This window comes from Apis florea, unplaced genomic scaffold (genome assembly GCF_048593485.1).
Source record: "Apis florea isolate Af1SG1 unplaced genomic scaffold, ASM4859348v1 contig_2411_pilon, whole genome shotgun sequence".
NCBI classification, from domain to species: Eukaryota; Metazoa; Arthropoda; class Insecta; order Hymenoptera; family Apidae; genus Apis; species Apis florea.
The window spans coordinates 2,095,719-2,122,422 of NW_028256580.1; the positions used below are offsets into that span (position 1 = coordinate 2,095,719).

The following is a 26,704-nucleotide window of genomic DNA, read 5'->3' on the forward strand; positions in this document are numbered from 1 at the left end:
TAATAAATTTTTATGTAAAGATTACAAACAATTAGAAAAATACAGATTTTTAGATTTTATCTTTATCATATTTGTAGTTTCATATAAATACATTTAATTCTAATATCTAAATGTTCAATGCATTAATAGAATTATTCTATGCTGAATCGGTAATATTAAAGAATAACATTAAAGTAGTCAAAAAATCTCAAGATACGGGACGGAAAAGTGTATCAAGTATATATTTATTTTATAAGTTGTCTATTAATTGATAAAACTTCTATCATGTATGTACATATAAAATTACATTAATCATTGATTTTATTTGTGTTTTATTAAAAGATAAAGAATTTTAATTATCATTTGTATAAATACGTTTTCACAATATATAATCGAGATTAATAACCTATTATTTATTAATATATCGGTAAGATTGACAAATTTATTAAAATATCCCGCTTTTTTTAGCAAAATAAAGCGATTATTATTACATAACAAGATTGAGTAAAAAAGTTATCAGTATCTATTATCGAAATACAATATTTTCTTATATATTATATACGATAGGAACGATGAATTCCTATGGATCATTCTTGAACAGTTATCCTCAATAATATTAAAATGAAAATGTTCGATACAAGTTGATGATGTTGATTATTAAGCAGATGCGGTTTTTCTTTTATAACGTTTGATTAGGAACATTCATTCTTTCAAATAGAAATTGAATGTATATAAATGCTTATAAATCGATATGTTAATGTGGCGCAAAGTTCGGTGGAGTCGTTGGGTCAATGTGACGTCAGCGGATACGAAGACCCTCGATGTGCTGAACTGCGACAATATTTGCGTTTAAAATGTTTCTGAGTTGTGCATATGCATATAGTATGATCGTAGTCACTATATTGACTTACGACAATCTTTTCGTTTTTGTAAGAGATAAAATACAAATTTTTTTTAATAATAGATCTTTCTTATAAAAAAAATCTTTCTATACTTTGATATGCATTGATGAATAATCATGAGATTTTTAGGTTAATAAAAAGTAAGTGTATATATATATATATATATGTATATATATATATATATACATACATACATATACATAACATAAATTCTAATGTTTACATTTTTTTTATTGAAGGCGTAAAATCATAATTTGCTTGAAGGCAATATATTTTTTTTTAGATTTTGTAATTAAAAAAACAAAAAAAGAAAGAGAGAAAAGTGTAAGAAAAAATCATCATCAAAGTAATTATCGATATTTTTTAAACATTTCAGAAATTAAAAAGAAATCAGAAATAGAGAAGAAAAGAATAAAAGTAACGGTTGGATAGCCTGTCTGTTCCTTTCAATGACCCCTGGACCACTCTTTGATTCTTCAGAGAGTTAAATACTTCCCTCGGTTGGTTCCAGAATGGAGAAAAAGAAAATGATAACCCCAGATACCGTGGTGAGCATATACATGTTTGTTATCATTCTCGTAATAGTCAGACGATCGTGTTGCTAACCGAGGTATAGTCGGGTTATCTGGCCTGTTTGTCCTTCGTTACAATTTCATTACGTTTCTTCGCATTTTTTCTCGCTCACTTTCTAATCAAGATCCCTTATGAATTCATCTCTATCGATGATTAACGCTTATTTTCATTTCTTTTATTATTGGTATTAAGTGAACAAAATAAAAAAATCACAGATTTTACGCATATCTATTATTTCGAGCGCGTATGAAAATTGTAACATCGATTTTAAAGTTAAAATGTTAGGTTATTATGTAGTATAAAAATTATTATACAGAATAAAAATATATAATTATAAGATATATAATATTTGTAAAAGTATATAATTTATAGTTATATAATAACTCGAATAATAGGTTTCAATATTATATCTTTAATAATTATTTTTCGAGAAGTTTCCATATCTTATTCAAATTATTCCGTTGAGTTTCAAGGTTCGATCATATTTACATACATGTATTTTTAATGCATCCTATGATTACATTAGTATTATATGAAAGGAAGCACCGTTTCTATTGAGAAAGAAATAGAGAAATGAAAAATTATTGACATGTGTATAAACGATATATACATTTACCACTACTAAGAATTATTTTATTAATAAGGATAAACTATATATAATATATTTGATTATGTAATATGTATATTTTTTGCTAATATTTTTTATATGCCGAATACAACATAATTCGATCATTTCAGATGGCAGATTACAAATGGTTTCTAATTAAAAAAATCATTCGATTTGTGATCCTTTTTTGTCAGGTAAGATCGGATGACGTAAATATTCTCTTAAAATAGATAAAAACATCAGAAAATATTTTATCATACGATTAATTCGTTTTATCGATATTCACGAACCTTTCAGATACGTTGTTTAAATCAATTCTGTTGATGGAGCAATGTGATATCATAACGGAGATTCATTTTAATTACCGTTAATGAATGTTCCGGTCATTAAAATATATTTTCTATACCAGTGTATATTCAAAACGGCTGAATATGCGAAGTGACAATCATAAAGAAGAGTTTTATTGATCGTAAAGGTATATTGGTTATATTTTATGCAGTTTGGACCGAGGAAGTTGAAATGGAACTCGTCTTTCCAGCGATCGTTTCGTGCCAACACGCTTAGGAACCATCGTATTACAATAGCACACATGTAGTTGACAAACATGGGAGCGGCATATTGGGTCGATGGCAAAAAGAGAATAAAAAAAAAAAAAAGGGAAGGACATAGAAGCTGGGATAACGAGAAAAAGGATATATATACTGACTCGACCTTTCTACCTTGTCCACATGTATTTCACTCGCTTTATACCTAGGTGTGGCTTATGTATTCCTTTACCTCTGTGAACTATCGCATTTCCGGTATAATCCCCCGTTCGAAAGAACAACATGTTGGATTTGGAAAATTAACGCTGGAACTTTGAAACTTCTTTCTTGAAATCTATTTTTTTTTTTTTTTTTGGAAAAGATTGAAATACGTTTATTTTATCTTTCGAAGTCGAAATTCAGTTTTGGTAAAATTGGTAAATATGCATAATATTCGAAAATATTCAACTTTCTCCAGATTCTAATCGATAAAATCTTTTGCAGGCTAAACGAGAGTTTAACGAGCCTCAAGAGAATGTTAAGGGATCATACATAGTAAAAGTAAAAAGTGACTAACTGTGCTCTACAATCTGACATCTACTGTAGAGATGTTTAATCGAACAATCGACAACAATCGAAGAGGGAGAGACCAGGAAGGAAATCAATTTGGACGTTCTTCGCTTTTGCATAATTTCATGGTTCCTGACCTAGCAACCGACCAAGCGAAAACTATAACGATGCTCTGGTATAACGCCGTTTCTAAATACGTATATACGATTCTGGTAAAGCCTCCTCTGACTAAATGTGACTTTAACGAGCAGCATGAGGAACGGGGAACGACCTGCGCGCGGATTCGGGCGCGGTCAATGCCGTCTAGATGCTTGCTATTACTATCCGGACCGTCTGATATTTTCGTCATGGCCTACTAATACACTCCGCAAATTCTCGCCCTACCACGGGGGTCACTGTTCGAGGATGACGTGGTCAAGCAAATATGCCGATCGTGAGTAGTGTCACTGACCGTGATGGCGAATTTTTTCACTTTTTTCTTCTTGAAAACGAGCCAACCGAGCCTGTTGCATTCTCGTCCCCTGCTATAGATTCCGTAATAGGCTCGGAGAGAAGAATCTATTCCATCAGGTTTGACAATCAGTTGTAAAGCATTGCAAGTTATTATTGTAAACATGGAGCAAATGAAATTCTTAGAATAAATTTTTGAAAATGAAACGCACGATTGACAATTGTTTTTTTTTTTTTAGGTTGATTCGCGTTCTTCAATGTTTACCTAGATGGAACTTCGAATTTTCTAACTTGAAACGAAGAAAAAAGCGTAGCTTGTGCGTTTAGCGGACAACCGGGTACATAATGGTTGTGGCTAAATATTCAAACAGTTTGGCCTTCCATATATTCATGACCGTCATCTTCGTGGAGAAAAAGAAAAGGCAGATGGATTTGCATTTGAATGATGGAACGATTTGTGGGACAAGAAGTTTTTCAATATACTGCTTTCCGGTAGTTGACGTGTTGACCATCGACTCTGGCCGCCATTTTTAGGAAAATTGCTTTTAACGTGTTTCACGGCATAAAGGTGCGGTCAGGCGATTTATTCAAGTATTACAGTTGTCTGTAGTTGGAAGTCCTTTTCTTTATTATGAATACCATTAGCATGTAGTATTGAGAACGCAATGAAATTAAGTGTTTACGTCATCTTCTTACTTTTAGGATTATGTACTCTGTAAAAAAACATACAAAAAATTAAAATTTATAGTACTTTTTTCACGTCAAAAAAGAAAAAAAAAAAGAAAAGTATTATCTATATCTAGCGGGTTACAGAGATAACAGTTCTAAAGTTAATTTTTTATTTCATAATGAAAAATTCGTTTTCCATTCGCATCTCATCACAACTACCGACATGATCCTGACATGATGCAATATGAACTATGTGTATCCATTTCTCCACGCATCGAGACATTATCTGTTCAACTCATTATCGATAGAATGCCACTTTCGCCCTATTTCGTAAGACCAGGCATCGTGTAACATTAGTTTTAAACGCGATAAAATTTTTTGAATTTGGAACATGAAAAAACACAGGGTCATTAGGTCGTTCTGCATCGATAAGATATTACCAACATGGAATATAAGTGCACTGGTTACATAAATGGTACAACGGTGAACGGGGTGAGATTTCATTTCCAACGACAAGTTATATTACACGGAGTAGGCGATGTAAATCATTGTTGTAATGGATCGAACGTTCCATTTGAACACGCATTATCACGCAATCGAGATAAGAATTTCTGTCGCAATCATTCGTGTTCATGATATATATCGTTGATAATTAAGTGATCATTATTACATTACTTTTACTTGCGACTGTTTTTCCGTTTCTTCAAAAATACCACACAATATTTACAACGGGAGTTTATAAAGGTAAAAGAAAAAAAAAAAAAAAAAAAGATACGTAAATGGCCTGTAATGCGAAGCGTTATCATCCTTGAACTCGGTGACGAAGCACTCTGTGCTAACGCGTCGTAAAATACAGCAATACGAGTGTATTAACTGCTTTACGTTACTTTCTATGAATAGCGAGTTAATTGAATAGTTATAATAGTCACTTAATGATGAATTTCTTGTGAAATGTATCATTCAAATTGCACTCAATTATGTACATCAAATATAATCATTATCTTTCATTGATTAAAATTCAATTATAACGAGTAAATTGTTTTGTTAAATATAAATATTATGTATCTATCTCCAATAGATAATAATCCATAATTACAGCAAAGAAATTAATTAACAATATACAGTAGCAATGAACGAATGCAATCATCGTCCCTACTTGTCACCTGCATCATTCACGGGGTGCGTTAAGCCGCATCCCCGCTCCTGCGATATCGCGCAAGCCCCACTCCCCACTATACTTCCGTCGCTCGGTGGAACGAACGCACTCATACGCACGTCGTCTATCCCCACCACACGGCGGCACGATGGAAACGCGCATTCGTGACTGGCCGGAGTTCTCGCCAACCTCCGCGCAGCTTAGTTCGCGCCGCTCGTTCCATCAGTTTGGAAGTTCGTTTGTGTCGAGTTGCTTGGCAGTTCGTTTAGTTTCGTGGATGACGATCGTTCCGTTGGTGAACGGAGTTACTATTAACCGCGATCGTCGTTCCTAATCGTTGATTTCCACTTCGTGAATTTCAAGAGTTTATTGAGCCCATTATTAAATTCATTCGTGGCCAGAATTCGACAAGGAACGAGGAATACGCGTCGACGAATGAAGTCAGTTCGCTTGCATCCTCTCGCACATGCGTTGGCGAAAGAGGAAGGAAGTCTACTCTCGTTCGCGTCTCTCCGTTTGTCCCCACTCTTCTCGGTTCATTAGTTTTTGCTTGGCTTGAAACGCTTTTCTGCATCTTCCGTTATCATATCCTCCTCCTTTATATTCGTTCTCAATCGTGTGCCATGCTTCCGTCTGACAGTGCGGTTTTCGGGCTTGCGCGACATGAAAGTATAATCCTTTCTTCTCCTGTGCGATTCTCAGTGATCTGCGAATCTCCTGACAAATCTATTTCTTTGAGCCTTCTCGTTAGCATAAAGGATGGCGGGGACAAGTCATCGTGCACTTTAGTCGAGAGTGCGTCACATCTTATATCTGGAATGGTGCACTGGTCTTCCTCTACGCCCTCTTCGTTTTACTTCCAGTAAAGGATCGATCGAAGACCTTGTAAGGATTTGGTTGTGAAGTCGATATCCACGATGATAATCACATATTATTGGAAAAATCTTGAACATTCTGCGCATGGTGAGTGTAAATTTTATTTTAAATTTAAAGCTTCTTTCTTTTTTTCGCTTACAGATACGTATAATAATTTACAATATTTCATTATATTTGAAATATATATGTTTATATATATTTAGTTATAAAACTTTTACGATTTTATATATTTTTAAAAAATAATTATTTCATTCTTTAAAATCGTTTTGAAACATGATGATTTATCGATAGTCACGTCCTGCCGGAACGATCGTAGGATTATATAACGCGCGTAATTTGAACATGGATACCACGTGCCCACTTGTGTTACTATTTTTACTTCTTTTTATTATTTCTTTTTTTTTTATTCGTTTAAATGTTCAATTAAAATTAAAAATTACTTTTCTTACGATTTACTTATATATCATATTTTTTTCCATATTTTTTAAAATTATATATCATAAAATTAAAACAGTTGAATCGATTCGAACACAAGGAATGTTGAAAGTGGGTAGGCGGGTATCGTTAGACACGGACACACCCATTGGTCAAGCTCATCGTCATCCGCATGTTTCGCGTAGTTTAATTAAATTAAACGCTGTAGTGGTTTTCTAAGATCATTCGGTGTCGCTCCATATTTGGCCGCGCGTCTAAGAAGCACATTTTACCCTCGGTGGACTCGTGTTTCGATATTTTTTCCTCTGTTTCTTTCCCTACCAATTATTCGAGCATGATCTGGTCAAGTTATTATTAGATTCGTTTCGGTTGGGATCGGTAGAGTAAGAAGGGGGAACATTATCGAGAGGACCACGACTGGACTTTGCGTGTTATGCTATTCGATACGAATTTTTTTTAAATAATTTTAAGGAAGTATCTTTTATTTTAACACATAATACATGATTAAATTTTAGAATATTTCAATAACGAAAATTTAAAAAAAAATTAAAATTTCACGAATTCTATTTTAAATGAAACAAATTCATAAAAAATAAATTGTTGAAAAATTTTAATATTTAAAAAAAAATGTTAAATGTATCATATATTATTTCAAACATTACAAAGTAGAATCAAGAGTGTCCCGTCATATGTACGCCCTTGTCCTGCCGGATGAAACGGACGTTCGACACCAGAGTGCGTTGCGTCTTGTATAGCAACGCGTATAATATGCATGTGAACGCGTGTGCGAATAGTCTGGCGCCAGCAGGTGCAGTTAAATATAGCTTATGCAACGGGTATCCTCCTTTCTCTTTCTCTTTTTTTCTTTTCTTTATCTCATCCTTTCCTCTATTCTCTTCTTCCCATTCCATAAGAAACCGTGTCTAAACAAATAGAAAGGAATAAAAGATATTTTCCATCCTTCGAACGATTCCACGAATTTAGTTTATTTGTTATTATTGAAAGTGTGTACATTGTCGCGTGCGCAACAAATTAATCCAAACGCCTTGTTTATATCTAATCGCGTAGAGGAAATACGTATTACGTATTATAATAAATCGATACTCTACCTTGTTTTCTATGATTACAACAAGAATGGAAAAAAGAACCGTGGAATCGAACGTTCTCGAGTAACATGAGAATAGGATATGATTACACGTGTGTGTCAACGGACCTTAAAAATGGGCAATTATTTTATCTTATTATATACATTTTTGAAGCGTTTATATAATTTTTTAAATTATAATACTTTCGAAATCTTTCATTTAAATTTATCCTTTTTTTTTTTTATTTTTAATGAAAAATGGGTTATAACGACTTCCTGTTTCATTGATGTCTCGAATATATTTATGAAAAAACATTTACATTCCTGGTAGCGTCAATTAAATTTAACGATAACCCATGAAAGTATTTCTGTCGTATCGTGGAATAGCGTATCGAGATGTTTTCGTGCCCCTTTTCTGCGAGCATAGGATATCGTTCCTTCTTCGCTGAACCAGACCAGCCATCTTTAAGAAAAAAAAAAAAAAGAACAGATTAATGCTCATTATGGATATTAGCCTTCGGCCATTTGCATAAAGGCGGAGACAGTTGATACAACTGGTCGTGCGATAACGAGCGATGGATGGCATGACTGGTTACGAGAACTTTTTATTTTTTTCTCCCCTTTCAGTTCGTTTTTATCTTTTTTTTTTTTCTTCTATTCGCAAGCGTGAACACATGACGATGAACAAAGAAAAATTAAAATTTCTTCTCGTTTCGTATTTTATTCGTATATTTTTTCGTATTTTTATTTTGTTGTTGCCCCCCCTTTTTTTTGTGATGGACATTCTTGATTTTTTAAGCCTTTTAAAAATTGCGAATTTCAAAAGTTTTCAATTTCAATGGATGAATTTTAAACGACTTCTTTCGAATAATTTTAAATCCAGACGTTGTGTTATGTAGCCGTATGAAAAAAAGCAGCCTCGATCGGTCGTTACATTATTTCGTGTATCTCTACGAGAGGGGGAAATGATATTTCGTAGAGAGAAAAATTCCTACTTAAGTTGCAAACCATGAGTCGCTTCATAAAACCGGTTACCAGATACACGGAAATGTAAATTCACTGAAGAAGCGGCTCTGAATACTATAGAAAAAGAGAGAGAGAGAGAGAGAGAGAGAGAGAGAGAGAGAGAGAGAGAGAGAAGTTGCTTGTATTGAATGCAGCCTCTGCATGCGTAACATAACCATGAAAATAATATGCGTATTAAATAAAATCGAAAAAGTATTAAAATTAACTAATACATTAAAAGAAAATATCTATTTTATTTTATTATTACGCTACGTATAGTATATATATATATATAAGAAATAGATTAACAATTAAAAATATATAAATAATTTGCGGGTATGAAAACTTTGTAAACGCGCCTTAATGCAATGTAACGGTTATAAGCGCAAGTGTTCCATTGCGTTGATAATACGGGTGAAGTCGGATTGTACGTATGTATACGAGCACCAACCATATTGGAAGTATTAAAAAATTGGTGACATTGGTTGTGTGGACAGTCGACCTCGACTCCGTAGTCTTCTGTGACAACACCTGCATATAAACTCGCGTATTATTCGTTTTAAATATTAAAATTGTCTGTAAGTATTCGAATAAGAAAAAGTAAATGTGAATGGATGGTTGGGAAAGAATAGGAGAAAATGAGAGAAGTGGTTGCGTGCACGCATAAGCGTCGATATCGTTAAAACAAAAACTATATTTATTTCGAATCAAGTATGTTACGCAAAAAAAAAAAAAAAAAAAAAAAGAAAATAAATAAATTAGAAGCAACATGTAGCAACAATTTTTTTCTTTTTTTTTTTTTTTTTTTTTTGTAACAACATTAGCATGTGTTGGAACGGTCTATAATTATGTAAGTACGTAAAGTTTGGTATGTCTTGAAAAGTGCAAGCAGCATAATGGTTTCGACATTACATTACATAAAAAAGAGAAAGTTTGAAAGTTATTGAAAAAAAAAAAAAAAAAACGCGAGAGAAAAGAAGGATAGAAAAACTCGCATGATTTTATTCCATGTACAAAAAAGTCTTGCGACGCCTATGCGTATGGGGAAAAGAGGGTGGAGTGAGGAGGTAAGAGGCAGACGAAGCACAGCGAGATGCCTTAGGATCGAGTCTCTCCCTGACGGCGTTTATTTATTGCCAGTATTAATACCAAGCCCCGCAGAGTCGGTTGGTGATTACATAAAACATGCTTGCCACTCCTACCATCGGAGGCAACAACCCCCTCATCTCCACCCTGGTCGCCTTCTATCTGGAGGATGCTATCTCCTGCGGTAATGGGGCTTGGCAAACGAATCTATTCGAAAAAGAAGAAAAACGCCGAGAAACATTCGATTTATCCCATGTGGAAAAAGAGGCACAATCGTCGTAATCGCATAGTTTGAATTTTATAATCGATACCTTCTATGTATTGAACTTGACCTAAACACGTGAAAAGTCTATGCTATGGGTTTAATCATAGGTACTTTTGGTTTGGAAAATTTGCAACTATTCGCGATCTTATGTTGCTTTTATTCATGATTTTATATTTTCCGTGTTTTCATTATTGGTATGCCTTTCTTGATCGTTGTTGCATGCTCCATATCCTTGTATTAATTGTGGTAATTTTTAAACTGAAAAAGTATTTAAAAAAGCTACACAAAATACCTCGGCATTAACGTCCATGCCCTTTCTTGCTATCTATTCAATCGCATGTGACTAATTGTTCCCTTTCCCTCCCTTTCATGAATTTCATGAATGCATTTCTCCAGTTACCTGCACGTTTTCTCTCTTTTTTCTTTACTCTTGCATTTATTTGTACTTTGGTACTCGTCGCTTTTTTTTTTCACGCTTGGTTCACTCAAACGGACAGTGACTTTTCAGCCCTTTATTTCTCCGAAGTGAATTTGAACTATTTTTTCACAAGGTTAATTGTAGAGATTACTTTTTTACCGACGGTTCAACGACTATTGCCAACGTTTGAAAAATTATATTCGGTACGTGTTGATTTATTTTTAATTGTAAAAAAAAAAAAAAAAAAAAAAGTATAAGTGTATGTATAAAATAGAGAGAGGAAAGGGAAGGAACGAAATAAACGAAAACAGTATAGACAAAGCGAATGGATGAAGAAATATGCGAAAAGGGCAAGAGACAAACTCCGAGGATGGTGGATTAGAACTAAAAACATCGGACGGAGTATCTGTTCACATCTTACCGGGCAGCATTAGATTGAAGTTGACCTTCTAATACTGTCAGGTAAAGATGTCGTCAGGATTCCGAAATCAACGCGATTGGCATCGTCATCGGTAATATACTTGAGTACATGATTTTAATTAACAGCCATTAGAATAGATAAAAAGATATAATATATAAAAAAAAAAAAAATAGTTTTTCACAATAAAATATATATAAGAGAATTGGTGTTCTAAAATATAAGAACGGTTCAAATTTCTAATAAATGTTTTTTGTTATGGAAATCATGTGTATAAATTTGAACTTTTTTTATATTTTATAGATTAAATAATATAACAAAAATGACTACGTTATTGTGAGAATTTTATGTATTAATTTGTAACACATAATTCATAAATTAACGTAATATAAGCAAATTAAAAATTAATAAGTAGTTTATTACAATTTTGTATTAATTGTATAATGATTTCTCTGTTTCGTTGATATCACTGGAATTTCAAGATCCAAACAATCGACATGTATTTTTGTGGTTTGCATGATCGAAAAACTTGTGGGAGGAAATTTCACCTTCAAGTAAACCGAAACCAAGAATGATAAATAAAATAAATTGAAAAAAAAAATTTCCACGATTTAGAGAAGATATATTTGACTTACGAATTCATAACTAGACATTGCATGTATTCTCTACAAAATCATAATTATAACTCTAAGGTATTTCAATCTTTATTTTCATGATGCAAAAAATAATTCTGCTTGTAAAAAATACTGACTGGAAGTCACGTAAGGCAAATGGTCGGTTAATAATTTTTCATTGGTGGAATTATGCGATGCGTGCGGCATACGCATAAATCCATTGCACGTGTACTCACATGACACAAGCGTGCATGTATATACTATTCCTCGTATATACTTACACACGTGCATCTCGATTCGAGAGCAATATATACTTTCTCTCTTTCTTTCCTTCTCTTGTAAATCATCGGTAGGAGGTAGAAAATGAAGCTTCTAAAAGTCGCGGCCTCTGTGCCTCGAAGTGGGAAGAGTGTAGGCGCGTGAGGAATGTAATGCTTCGGAAACGTTGCTGCGATCGTAAAGCATCGCGTAGGTCTTTTCGTGAGGGGTTGCGCGGCAAATAAATTCGTTCGACCGTTATGCCGCCATTTTTACTCTGGTTGATCAGACTGACTGAAGATGACGCTCGGATTGCAAGAAGGTTAGGTGATGTAGTCTCGCACAGGATTTATCGAAGAACTGTCATGGCGGAAGTTAAGTGATTACAAATTGTCGAAGTGAATATCAAATTTCTCTTGTGAAATGTGAAAAATTAATTATTCTTTAAAGAAAGCCAAGAATCGATTATCGTAGAGATCTCGTGTGCAAAAATTTGTCCATCGAGAATAGAGTCAGAGCTCCCGTGACTTTTTCGTACCATCTCCCGCACTCGTAGATCTCGGTTGACGTTTTCGAGACACTTTGGCCGAGAGCCAGAGCCGTTTTAGAAAGATATCTGGCCGGATCGACAACTCGGTTGAAGAAAGTCCTGTGCATCGATGCCTCTCGAAGACAACGGCTCGCTTGTCTCGTAGTGATCGTTCCAGGAAGGAACAATATCCATCAATGGCCCGTATTGTCCGATTGGGAAAAGGGAAAAAAGAATTAAAGGAATGAAGGAGGGGAGGAAATGGCACAGGGTTCGAACTGGAAGGAATTTTCTTACGTGACTTGTTACGCGAAATGAAATTATAATGAGCGATAATTAATAACATGTCGAAGAAAAAACGTACTTCTATAAATATGCAAATATGCACGTCGACCAATATATAACATTATAATCTTGACTGAATACGCATATTTGAATATTTTCTTATATAATCGTATTTCTTATGTAATTATATGTACACGTAAGTAATCCTGCGTGCGTGCGTGCGTGTGTGTGTGTAAATTTTCATACAAATTTTATTTTTAAAATATCAAAAATTTTTTCTCTCTTTCGTTTTCATTTTATTATTATATCTTGAAAATAATGCTGAAAGTATGTCATTTGAAATAATCTATCTATTTATTCGTTTACTTCAATACGATTGAAATGATTTTGCACACGTGATCGATTGAAGTGGTTTGGAATCGATGATAAGTCCAATATACATATCGATAAATTGAAGATTCGTAGAAATAAATAAGAATCAGGATCTAAATATCGTAAATTATATTACAAAAAATTTTCTCTTTTGCCTATTGTCGATAGTGGAAAATAATATATTTATTAGTGTATATTACATAACGAATAAATTGTTACAATTTAAAGGCAGAATGTTCAAAGGAGCAATCGAGCTTCAAGATTGATCTCGTTTTCAAATGCTTCCCATCATCATCGCGCCATCATCTGGTTGGCCCAACGTATTAATAATTGCCCGATTGTGTAATAATCAAAAGCAAGAGGGACGGTATCATCCTTAATCGAGGATGATATAACGTTCCCTCCGAAGAATATATGTACATTTCTCGAGTCCGATCTACTTGTTCGTTCCCAGTGCTTCTTTTTTTCCTTTTTATTTCCAATTAGCTGCAGAATATTGATAAAGATCTTTGGTACATCGAGCAAAAAGATTACGGAATATTTATCGTGAAACGATTGAACATGTATACGAGTTGTAAGACGAAGAGAGGCATGATGCATCTGGGAGAGAAAAAAATAAATTGGATTGGTACGATATGCGATAAACCAGGCTGAAAAATCTGAGAAGCAATAATATTGTTACAGCGGAGAACGAGTTTCGACGGAATTCAGAAAAAGGTGCGTGTAAAAATAAAGATCATAAAGATGGGAGAAATATTTCAAGATAAATTGAATACTCGATCTCGACCAATAAACTTACCGACTTCGATTCTATTATTTTTGACGATAAATAATGTAATAAATTACCGTAGAGAATGATTTAGAAGATAATTCAAATTTAATTTGACTAAATATCGACACGTTGAAATCGTCGTTAAAGAATAAAATGTAAAGAAGAAATTCGTTCGATAAAAATGGCAATTTTCTTCCGTTCGATCATCTTCGTTCGTTTTCGACGGTTATTCGGCTAAATTCGTCTAGTTTCGGTAACTATTTCGGTAGTTTTCGAAGCTGTGCAGCGTTGAGTGAGGCGCGTCACTCATTATCGTGTCGATTCATCAGGTCCAATGGCTGGCCGATAAGATAAGCTCCCGGATCGTGTAAGTACACGCGTGCACAATAAGCAATCTTGTTTTATCTATCAACTACCGTGAACTTCCATATCGTGTGTAAAGTTCTCTCGTCTTCTTATCATCATTCTAACGCCTCTGGATACACAGATCTGGTAATTTTTAGGGAAATTTTACTGGAATGTTATAAATCTATCAAATTTTATTTTTTTCTTTACATAATTTTGATATTGATTTTAACAATAATTTCATTATTGTATCACATGAATTATTAATATTTAGTAACATTAACTTGTAAATATAATTTCGTGGATCGATTTTAGATCGTTAGATATTTTCAAAGGTAGTGGTCTAGAAGTCTATCTACCATATTTGCCGCATGTTTCATTATCGCAATGACGAAAGAACTAGGACACTAGATAATTTATGATTCTTATCAACGTTATCGTATACTTTTATCTAGTCGAAAAATTGTTCAAAATAATTTTATTTTGCCACGAAGAAGAAACGAAGAAATCTACTGTTCACCCGGTGAAGGGTGATTAATCTAACGAAAATTACACAGATCTCCAAGGTAAATTAAAAGATGAAATGAAAAGGAAAGAACGGATGAACGAGGAAGACGGCCCTGAATTCCATTCCTTCGACTTTTGTCCCTGAGAGTGAAGCAGTCGCATCGCACCACGACGTAGACATTTAGTTACACGCCACGAATGTTAATCCTCCTCGTCCTGCCTCCACTAACCTCTTCCACTTCGTAGATCCGCGCCAAGATCTCTTCGTGTCGAATATTCCATCGTATACTGGGTGACAAATTTTATTCGACCACGAGTCAGGGGAGACCCTATACGGTGCATAGTAGAATTTTATCCTAGATAGTCAAGATGTTTTAGAAATACAGTTGGCAGAAAATTAGATCTATTATTGTATATTTTTTTTTTTTTTTCAGAAAAATATACAAGATTTACTATTAAGTAATATAATTTATAATTAAGTTTTATTTGACGAAGATTCATTCTAAGAGGTTTACGATATTTACGATATAAATAAAAATTAGACAATCTTCGTCAAATTTCTCGTCTAAATTTTTAATTTTTTCACGAGATTTCTTTGTGTCGAAAGAAGGAACGACATCGTAATAAATCGGCCTAGACATCCTCGTTAATTTCGAGGCTTAATTCAGGTCGAGGCTCTCCAGAGCGTTATGTTTCTCATCGAATCCCGAGAAGCCTTCGTCCAGCTTTAAAGTCCTGAAAATAACGAGGCAGCTGCTCACGTATCCTGCAGAGCCTCGTCGTCCTCTATCACGTGTTTCCAGCCTCCCCTTATAACCGTCTTTTCTTTTTCTTGTCTTTCTTGTTCTTCTCCTCTTTCTCCTCTTTCTTGATCCCTCCCTTCTCTCCTCCCTATCCCTCTTGAATTCTTTTTCTTTTTTTTTTTTTTTTTTCCCCTTTCCTTTCTCTCGTTCCTTCTTTCTTTCTTCCTTTCTTTCTTTTTCTTGATGCCACTCTTCCGACGTTTCCTGTTTTCTTTAATCTTTCTCTCGAATCATTGCATCCCCTGTTGCATGCGGGTATTTTTACGATTCTTTGATACAGAAGGGTCGGCTAGAATTCGAAGGGGATTTTTCGAAGGTGGCAGATGTTTTGCAAATTGTTCGATCGTGTAGATTTCTCTACATTTTTTTTTTTTTTTTTTTTCCAATTTCGAGCAAGAACTTTCTCAAGTTGGTGGGAAAGTTTCGAGTATATAATATATGCCGACGAGTTTTATTAAAATTATTTCCCTGTAATCTCGATCGAGGCTGTCCTCCTCCTTCGCTCGTTTTCTTCTTCTCCCTTCCTCTTCGCCCGTTTTCGAACAGGTTGCAGCAGCAAGAGAAGACGCTTTCGAACGGTTTTACGCAACCGAAAACGACTTTCGAAAAATGTCGTCGAATCGAAATTCATTCTCGATGACAGAGAAATTAAAATGAAATTGGGGGGAGGGAGGAGGCTGTTCGACGGGTCACTTGTATCGAAAAAAAAAAAAAAGGAAAACGACTTCTCGCGAGAAACGGACGAATTTATGAGAGGATCGATTCGATGAGGCAATCTTTTCTATGTTACACCTTTCTTATAATATTTTTACGATAGAATTGTATATGTACAAGATCGAGAATTCGACGATTTTAACGATCTTCCTCGAGCATTGTGACGCCATCTTGTAAAACGAAATCGATATATTATTATTCATTCGTTAAAATTTCGATAATAGATTTGCAAAAGAAATTCTCTCCTTTTTTTTTTGTAAATCTTGTAAATTTTTCAGTAGAATGACTGAACGTCAAGATTCAAAAGAATTTTTACGATTATTCTCGAATTCCAATTGTGACGCCATCTTGTGGAAGCGGAATCAATTATGCCTATTGATTCATTCGTTATATTTTTATTACAAATTCCATAGATTCTTTTGTAGATATTTTAATTTTTTTTCCTTCGCCGTCGATTATTTTGCTTAAAATTTTTTTTAACAAGGAATTGAAAAAATGAATTATAGAATGTCAAGATTCGAGAATTTTCTACCATCATCCACGCCATCTTGCGTCGAATCGAATCCGTATATAATATTCAGATAATTTTCGAATATATCAGAATATATATTCGTAATGTTTTATTGCTTTGATGTAAAATTTAACGTTTAAATTTATCAAGCATAACGAATTATTAATCTTTTCCAAGTTTAATAATACGATCGTGAAATAATTTTCCACGGTGGCGTGGTGGTTCGTGTTCCGAGGACATTTCGCGTGGAGAATGAATCTTTTTTTTTTTTCTCTTTTTTTCTCGTGGTGGCCGAGGTTGTGGGTCGAAACTAGGCTTAACCAGTAATCCAATGACTGTTGGGAAATCCTTGTAACCGACGTATCGTAATCGGACTCTGATGCGCGAAAGCTACACCTATATACTTATTTGTGGCTCGTGACTGACTAATGTCGCTGCTGGTCGCCTGGATTTCCCACGTGTCACTCCCGTTCGAGTAAATTTAGTCGGGCCCCGCCACTCTGTTCTCACTCTGTGAGAAACGAAATAATTTCTAATTGAAAAATGAATAAGTGTATTAAATTTTTAAATAATTTTTTTTTTTTTTTTTGAAGAAAATCATTTTGAAATAATGACAGACTTGTTGATATTTATCGAGCAACAGGTTATTTTAATTTTTCTTTAGCGTTAAAATATCAAAGGATTGATGGAATTACATTGAAATGTAAAAAAATGTAAAACTCGAATTTCGCATAATCATCGTCGAATGGGAAAAATAATATCAGAGCTGAGTAATCGGTTCGAAATCGAATAGACGATGAGCCATTCGCTGATAACCGAATAACGCTCTCGACTTTTCGAGAACATACAGAGGCAAAGGTTCGGGGAATCATCAAATAAAAAGTTAATAGTAGAGATAAGTATATCAAGTATACGCGAGGTGAAAATGCGTTTTATTAAACTGAGGAATTAACGAGACATGGAAGGAAATAATTGAAATAATAAGATATAATGAATGCGTTACGACGAGTAACTAGCCGTGAAAGTAGTTGCAATCACGGAGCAAAGATAATTCTAGCATTAACCTGTAATTAATAAGCAATCATTGGATTTATTTCCATAAATTAAAAATTAAAATAATTATTTAAATTCTCGCGCAATTATTTATTTTATTTATTTATTTTTTTGTCGTTTTAGATCTTATCCCAACGTTTCTCCAACTTTAATTTTAAACAATTAAATTCATCAATTTGAGCGACACTAAAAAAGATTTTTACATTTACATTATTTAAACGCTTTGACGATGGAGCTTCATACAGAAAAGGAAGACTCGCGGCGAGGCCATAAGAAAAGTCAAAGAAGAGTCAGGATGAGCGGAGAAAAATTCGAAACTGGCCGTTAGTCCAGTCGAACGTAATTACAGACCATGGTTCGACGCTTGTTAATGGCTGTCGTTTCGCCGCGATGGGTTTAATGGTGCTAGACAAAAATTATTTTCCGTGAAGTGGTAATGGAGTTGTGGTAAAGTTAGACGGTAGGCGAATGCGAGAAGGTAGAAAGAGAAGAGCTCCTCTCAAAGCCTCTTAAGCGGTCATCTCCTTGCATCGGGCGAATTGCCCGCGACCGGCCAATTTATATACATACACGTGAAGTCGTGGCCTTATGTATCTAAAGGTCTGTCCACACTGATAACGCGTAAACATCTAGTTTCTTTTTTAAGGAAATAATAAAAAAAAGAGACAGACCAGGTCTAATTTCTAATCTGGAAAATAATATAATAACAAAAATCTATATAAATAGTAAAAATCGCAAAATAGAAAAATTCTGAAATTTTTAAACTTAAATACTCGAAAAGAAAGATAGATCAGATAGCTTTTCCTATCTAGGAATTTAATTTTGTAATCTAGTGATGTAAAAATCTAGGAACTTGCTTGAAAAGAAAGACAGACCAAATAGCCTTTCCTATCTAGGGATTTAATTTCTAGCAATGTAAGAATCTAGGAACTTGCTTGAAAGATAGACTTTTTTTGTCTAGGGATGTAAGAAGCTAGGAATTTGCTTGAAAAGAAAGACAGACCAGATAGATAGCTTTTCCTATCTAGGAATTTACTTTTTAATTTAAGGATATAAGAATCTAATAGGAAAATTCTGAAATTTTTAAATTTATTATCTTTCAGCTTAAAAATTTAAAAGTTTAGAAATTTTAAAAGGATTACGTTGATAATTACTTCAATGAATAATTCGTTCCATTTTGCTAAACCTGTTATCCGTATCAAGTCGTTTGTCTTGCAGAAAGCCATCGCGTCTCGAATATCGTTACCTGTCGGACAATCGATCAAGATGGAGCACTTAGTTCGATGGATTATCTTAGAATTCCATTCGACATTCCTCGAATTATTCCCCCGTTTCACAAATGCTAATCAAGTTGACACTGCGTTTAGCAAATCGACGATGATACTTCATCTGTCTACGTTATTCCTGTCTTTCATACATCCTGTTTACACAGACTTCATTGTCAACCAACCTTTGAACCATCTACTACTGCTACTTCAAATATACATCTTCCATCTACTTCTATTAGAATGTATTAGAATAACTGGTCTTCGAAGAAGGTAATTTTTTTTTCTACTTACTAATGCTACTTACCATTATGCTACCTATTATCACACCTAATTTAAATATTTTTATATTTTCATAATTTCGAAAAAAAAAATCGAAGAATCAAAGAGACAGAAATACGGATTCGAAATTGAAAAAAAAAACTTGGATACGTATAAACTTTCGTTCGACCATTTATCGATAATTCCACCAATCAACCCTCTCCACTGCCGTGTGCAGTCCCCTTTAGAGAGAGCCACGGCGGTCCCTGGGGCTGGAATATTGGCTGTTGTACGTTATGTAGGTACCAGCGTGCAACCTGCGGTGCAACTTGTCAGCCAACATCATTATCGATGCCGGCTCGGCTCGATCGAGACCCGTGCTTTTATCGCGACTTCGTTATTTATATCTCGCTCCGCTTGCCAATAACTAATAGAGATCCTTGCCTTCTCCGCGCTGGCACAAGTCGATATCGTGCCACGATTCCGTTTCATCGGCCATCTTGAAGCCCTCCCTCTCTTTCTGTTTCGTTATCTACAGTCGCGAATTTCTTCTCGACAAATTAATACGGAACTTCAATAATTAGACTATTGTTAGATTTCTAGAAGAGGGAAATAAATTAGATTCTACGTTCTTTTTTTTTTTTCTTTTTCTTTTTATAGACAAATTTTATTGTTGTACTTTCAAAACTGATAAAAAGTTACATTTGTTGTACATTTCGTAAGTTAATAATTGATCAATTTATCGTTTTGTAAAGGTGATTGAGACCCAACGGTGCAGATCCAACAACAAGATTTATAATTTATCTCGTGAAAGAGAGATATCAAATTTTATTTCCAAGGATCGCTCGTATTAATCACTCTAACCTCGTAATTTAAGAACCGTAGGATATTACGTCACCTAACCTAAAACAACCTGAACAGACAAAGTAAGCCAGAAAGTTTCAAAGAAGTTGGGCCAAGATCCAAAAATATCTACTCAAATTCTCGCTCAAATCCAAGCTAATCAATCATTCAAACCGATCTAAGGGTGACCAAGGAGAAGTACGACCATCCCTAACAGCCCAGGTGCAGGTAGATTTGGAAAAAGACAGAGAGCGAGACCGAATGAGCGAATGAGAGAGATAGAGAGATTTGGAGGTTGAAAAGCGCAAACCATACTTACCACCGGAGGGTAGAGACCCCCGGAGCGAGGATGCATGTGTTTCACACGTGTTCCACTGTCCCTCTTCCCTCTCCACCCTCAGCCCCGACCGACAAAAAACGCGAAAAACGTGCCACTCTCCTGGTGCATCGTCGACTCGCATGGTGGACGCATCGCCATATGCATCCATTCGCTCCGGACAATGTTCTGTAATTGCACGTTTCGAAACATGGGGAGGGAGGGGTGGGGAGGATTTTTCGTGTGCCGGCGAACCCGGTTCCCGCAAAAACGATGTTCCGTCTGGTGGAAGCTGTTCCTTTTTGCTCGAGCCCGGCCCCAGAACCACTTCCTCTTCCTTTTCGGGAACAAGACACGCCTCTTTCGAGAGAAAGAGAGAGATAGAGAGAAAGAAAGGGCCTCCTTAAGGGCCGCCAGAACGAAAAGTTTCTTTTTTCCCTTCCAGATAGTTCTTTCTCGCGAGCGTATATTTATAAGTATGTTTAATCTCTGGGACAGTTGACACGGAGGTGATCTTGATGGGACTAGCGAGCTTCTTGCGAGCTGTGAGTTGTTAATAGATTTCCTTAATGAAGCAATATCGATATATATATAGTTTATATTTTGGACAAGGAACGGAAATTGAAACGTAATAAAATATATGGACGATATGTGGAGGCGTAGAGATATAGGGAATATCACTAGGATATAGGGATAAAAATGATATATGTTCCTATGGATTTAGGAACATATAGAAAAACAAAGATACATAGTGATATATATGTAAAATTATAGAGATACGATGATATAGAAGGTTAGAAAACGGAATATATAGGATATAATGATAATTAAGGGTGATAAATAAGAATATAAAGATAAAGGATAAAATGATACATTCGAATCGAAATCTTAGAAGGATTTTCGAATTATTATCGGAAATACGTATCGATTAATTAATTTCCGCAAGAGGCTCGAAACGTGAAAACGTTTATCTTTATTTCCGCGAGCAGGCTCGCGTGAAAGCAACACCGGCGCACACGCGAGAAAGGATGATTCATCGGAGTTAGCCTGTTGCAGACGGATCGACCTCTTTTCCTCGATGCACCGGTGTAGTAGCCGGTGTACAGGCGCACGTATCCAACTCGTGTGTACAGGTATATCATGGCCCCTTTGGATAGTGTTGGTGCGCGCAACGACCTCTTTCCTCGCTACCGCAAACCGCAGGCGCAACCCAATTTTTGCCCCGAAAAAAGAACTGGTAGAACCTGAGTGTCCCTCGTCTCGCCGCTGGACACCGTCTGCGTAAAAGAGTTTTTTTTTTTCTTATGGCCACGTAAGATCGAATTCGAGACGTTGGGTTACCATTTTTGATCAATATAGTTGATTATTAATTCGATTTGATGTTGTAACAGGAAGGGAGATAAGATTATTTTAAGGTTAGGTTTGAAATTTGAATATTTTTCTATATTTTACAGAATCTTAGAAGAGATCTCATTGGAATTCATTTTTTTAGAAGTTAGCGCGCGAGTACAATGAACCTGGTTGATTCGTTCAGCTGATTTTTTCCACCAACGTAAAACGCTTCCCCGTGAACGAGACTTTACACGGCATTGACCGCGCGTGGTAACACCCAAATAGCGATGGTCTCGAGTTGCACACGATCAGAACAATTTTATTCATTTATCCTTCAAATTTTCAGTTTATCATATTTGTCGTAATATTTTTTCTTTCGTTTAATAATGTACACTCTCGTTTGAATATCTAATTTCGTATTTTCGAATGATTTTTATTACACTCAAAAAGAATAATGTGCTCAAAGATTGAAGAGGTGAGTATCCAGCGCTACTCTCGAAGCTCGCATGTACACCCGTTTCTTCTTTTTCTCTTCTTTCTCCCTTCGCTGTTCCAACGATCCGTCTTAATATTCGATCCAACGTTTCGTATCTCGGAGGTCGGCGGTTTTCGCTTCCACGACCACAATCACGTTGCACTTGTACTTATATAGGGACACGCTACTTTCCTCTTCGCGGTTGACGTGCTCGCAAAATTTATACGGGCTTGCCTGTTAATTAACGTCAACGAAACGATCGGATCGCGGCATTTCGATAAAAAAATGCTGATCGATAAAGAACGGCCACGTGAAATACGAGATTTATTGATGATTTCTGGTGTTTTTCTGCTTATTCCAAAGAATATATATTTTTTTCCATTTTTTTTCCTTCGATTGAAAAAATTGTGAATTATAATAAATATATATATATAGTAAATATTATTTGGAAAGTTAGTTATTTTTTTCTAGTGATTTTTTTGATGTTCGAAAACAATTTAACATCTAGTGAAATATATTTTCATTTTTAATAAGTGTTAATATTGACCTCATAAATGCGTCAATGTTCACCTGATTTCCGTTCTCGTGCTATTAATATTCGTGAGGTGAGTATGGCGTGTTCCATTTGACGATATACCGTCTTAAGTATTATTCGAAATTAACTTTATTAAATATTAATATTCATAACACGATTTTAATATCCTTCCTTTAAGAAAATGTGCGCTACAACGATCAAGTTTTTCCAAGTCGATTACCATTAATTTTATTCGTTTATTTATCAATAATATTCGCAAAGCCAAAATTTCATTCCATTAATAAAAAATATATAACGCATTGAAAAAAGAATGTTTTAATATCTTAAATCACATTTCCATAAATTCGATTCTATTCAACGATTGGAAATAAAGAAGAAACAATTTCAAATTCTTCCGTTTCTTATCACATTCCACGAGCGAGCGACCTATCCACCAGACAGAGGAGGCGCGAGAGATCGAAAAAGCGATTGCGATTCGAAGCGTCTGCGTGACACGGTGTCTCATTATTTGCGGCTGAAGGAGGAGGAATCAGTTGTCGGGACACGTATTAGTCGCCGTACGTGGCGACATCCGCTAATCAAATACAAGTGTTCGTCAGCAATCCCGTATTATAGAGACGTAGACGTAGCGAAGTCTGTTTTCGAGCTCTGATAGCCGCGATAAATACGCGTTTAAGCGCTCTATAATTATTGTCGCGTGCGTTGCATTTTTAAACCTTGCCGCCATTCGTTGCCCCGTCCGAGGAACCGATGAAACACGATCTTTTACGAAGATAGTCGAAACTTTTTCTTTCGTATTTCGATACAAATATCGACACAAGGATCGAAGAAGTAGAAAGCTGTAGAAAATTTCTTTTGCGACAAGTGATTGTGTTTCTTCGCAATTTTAATCTTTTTTTTTTTCAAAATATTCGGTAGCAAGTGATGAATTATTTACACATTGAATAAATTCACGTTCGCATTCGTTTTCGGTTAATTGATACATTCAAATTCACCTGAATAGAGGTATGTTTTCAAAAGTTTGAAATTACATTTGGTTAACATTTGTGAACTTGTTCGTTTTTCATGATTCTTTTAAACGTTGAAAGATATTTATTCTAAAGAAATTTTAAAAACAGACGATGGTGATTAAAAATTTCCTAGGCGCGTATAGTTTCGTAGGAAGAGGATATGATTGGTCGGCATAAAGAATACATGGTAACCGAGTTGACCGATCATGGGCCATGGATGGTCGTTGGGTCGGTTGAGGAGACCGTTGTAACAGTACCTCACGTGCCATAGAGATCCCATAACCGGCTGCGCGTAAAAAAATACGCTTCGGTGCAATCGGTCAGTTGGGATGCAACCGAAGCGAAAAGTATAGTCGAGCAACTGTGAAAATAAATGTATAATTTCTCTCTCACATTCTTAATTCAAAGTTTCTTTTAAAGAATTATAATGATCAAAGTAAATTAATTTTTTCGATAATTCTTACGATACTTCTTCGAAGCTACGAAAACTTAATTAATAGAAATTATTTTAAAAAAGGAAATAGGTAATAATTATTCGATATTCTATTTCCTCTCATTAAAATTTTTGGATTTGGCAAAATAAATTCGATAATTTATTTAATAAAAATTTCTTAAAAAAAAAAAAAAGAACTAAACTAGTACTATTTTTATTACATGAAAACTGCATCTCGATAGAAAATTTTTGGATTCTTCAAAAGAAAATTATCTTTGCTAAAATTACTTTTGCTTTTTGTCCAAATAAACCAAGATCCAACCATATATTACCATTGATTGAAAACTATAACTCGACAGATCTTGGAAAATTCTGAGTTGGGCTCCAAAAGAAAAGCAAAGGATTTGGGAAAAGTATCGGTCCCAAAGTCAAGAAGAAGAAGAAGAAGAAGAAGGAAAGGAATGGAGGGAGGGCCCGTAGCAGCTGGTCAAACAACTCTGAAGCCACTCGGGGCCCGGATCTTCCAGGGATCCTCGGTTGCACGTACGAGGTTACACGCGAGGGGCCCCTCCTCGTCCTCGCGCACGACCTCGAAGTTTTAATTACTCGTCGGGGTATCATCCCCCTGCCAGGCTTCGTACGAGGTCATCGTACGAGGATCGTCTCTAAGAAACCGAGGATGGGGAGACATGTCCCGATTCCTCCGCCTCGAGGAAGGAACACGATGATAGCTTGTTCAAATTGCAAGTCTTTTCTTTTTTTTAACCCTTGTTGCCTGATTATTGAAACCTTGATCCTCTTCCTCCGGGGAAGTTGTTCTTTTTTCTTTTTATTTTCGTGTTTTGTTTTTTCCATTTTTTTTTTTTTTTTTTTTTTTTTTAGCTTCGATTCATAGAATTTTCTTTTGCAAATTTCCGATAAATTTTGACGATTTTGTAATAATTATTATAAGTGTTATAGGTGAAAGACATTCGTACAAAATTCGAAAAAACTGTTTGAAATTTTACCTTTTTTCCAGAAAAAAGAAATCTTCAGATTTATCAATTCGAGTTTTCTCCTTCAACGAAAAATAAAAAGAGATTAATCGGCGAAATGCAAAAATTCATCAATTCTTAAAATTCTCTCTTCTTTGTATATAATACATAAAAAAAGGAAAGAGGGAGGGGAAAAAGAAGAAACGTGCAAACGAGCACCGCTTGCTGTTTGCAAATGAAACACGCCCACGATCTTCTCGGGGCATGCGTGCTTAGCTGCGTAAACGTGTGACTCGCGGTTGATCTAAGCGATCGTGAATCACCGACCCACCTTGGGGGTTGCAGGGAACACGGAGAACGTCCAGGTATCGTAATTCCTCCCTTCGTTTCATATATTACGATGCTCGACGACTTGAGTCGTAGATTCGTATATTTTTTTTCTTATCTCACGAAACTTCCAAGTTAAATAGAAACTCTATTAATTATCTAAATCCATTTCTTGATACAATAAGAATAATAAAAAACAATGTTGACTAATTAATTATTAATGAAGATAACTATTATTTTATTGTATATAAAATTCCCTATATTTGTACATAAAATTCCCTATAGTTATATATATAAATTCCCTATATTTATATATAAAATTCCCTATATATTACTTTGTTCGATGCACGAGTCAAAGCAATATAATAGTAATATTCGTATCACTGTGAATTGTACTTTCATACTCTATAAATATTATTATTGAAACAAAAATTTATGGGACACCACTGTGGCTAGAAGGAGAAAAAGAAAGACCGCAACACAAAGATGAAAGCTTAATATAATAATATCGAAAAATATTCGTATCACTGTGAATTGCACTTTCGATGATAAACCACAATAGTTGAGCATCATAAGGAAGAGCAAACTCTTACTTTCGACTATTACCATTGGATAAAAAAACTTATGCACGAGGATGAAAGATCGATTTATAGGACGAAATTGTGGGCAGAAGGAGAGAGAATAACAGGGTAGAGAATCGAGTGCAACCGAGTTTGATGGTGGCGGTGTTGGTAGGCGGATGACGAGAGTGGTGGTGGTGGACCGTCACGCCACATAGTGTGATAGCGGCGCATTAAACGGCCAATCCTGCACTCTTGGCCCAACCTACAAGCTCGAGTCAAGCGGAACCTGTGAGATTCGAGATCGAGATTGAACTCCACCAAGGATTCGGAGGATCTCTGGTCGCACAGAGAAACTTGACCGATTTGTTTTTTCCACTCGTTTCACTCTTCCGTTTTTTTTTTATTTCCCGTGATACGTTACGTGATGAATAATTGGCCTCTGTTAACTTTAAAAGATAAAGGTTAAAACGTATCAACAGAGAGCTTTTCTTTTGAAAATATGTAAGAATAAATATCATCTTCGATAAATGTTTTAAATTAAAATTCTTTTATTCAACAAATTTCTTTTTTAAACGCAACAGGTATTCTTT

At 35.1% G+C, this 26,704-nt stretch overlaps 1 protein-coding gene and 1 long non-coding RNA gene across 4 annotated transcripts; both read left to right on the forward strand.

The window, feature by feature from the left end:
• Positions 1–167: 167 nt before the first annotated feature.
• On the forward strand, positions 168–5,323 carry LOC105734919 (uncharacterized). Of its 3 annotated transcripts, XM_086905228.1 has the most exons (8): positions 168–266; positions 1,258–1,429; positions 2,193–2,255; positions 2,359–2,536; positions 2,600–3,022; positions 3,090–3,330; positions 3,407–3,588; positions 3,845–5,323. In XM_086905228.1, the coding sequence occupies exons 6-8, from the start codon at positions 3,194–3,196 to the stop codon at positions 3,847–3,849; spliced, it is 324 nt and encodes a 107-aa protein (XP_086761354.1). In that variant the 5' UTR covers positions 168–266; positions 1,258–1,429; positions 2,193–2,255; positions 2,359–2,536; positions 2,600–3,022; positions 3,090–3,193; the 3' UTR covers positions 3,850–5,323. The 3 variants fall into 3 exon arrangements, with proteins under 3 accessions (XP_086761354.1, XP_086761351.1, XP_086761352.1); XM_086905225.1 differs by having other exon boundaries at positions 2,359–3,022; XM_086905226.1 differs by lacking the exon at positions 168–266 and adding an exon at positions 898–1,021 and having other exon boundaries at positions 2,359–3,022.
• A 260-nt stretch (positions 5,324–5,583) lies between these two features.
• Positions 5,584–26,692, forward strand: LOC116414018 (uncharacterized). The gene is made up of 2 exons (XR_015291320.1): positions 5,584–6,393; positions 24,610–26,692. It is a non-coding gene; the product is annotated as an uncharacterized LOC116414018 (long non-coding RNA).
• The last annotated feature ends 12 nt before the right edge of the window (positions 26,693–26,704 follow it).

Coding starts and splice junctions, on each gene's coding strand:
- LOC105734919 (XM_086905225.1), top strand. CDS start 3,194: ATGTTTAATCGAACAATCGACAACAATCGAAGAGGGAGAGACCAGGAA. Junction 3,331..3,406: donor AAAACTATAACGATGCTCTG/GTATAACGCCGT, acceptor TTTAACGAGCAG/CATGAGGAACGGGGAACGAC.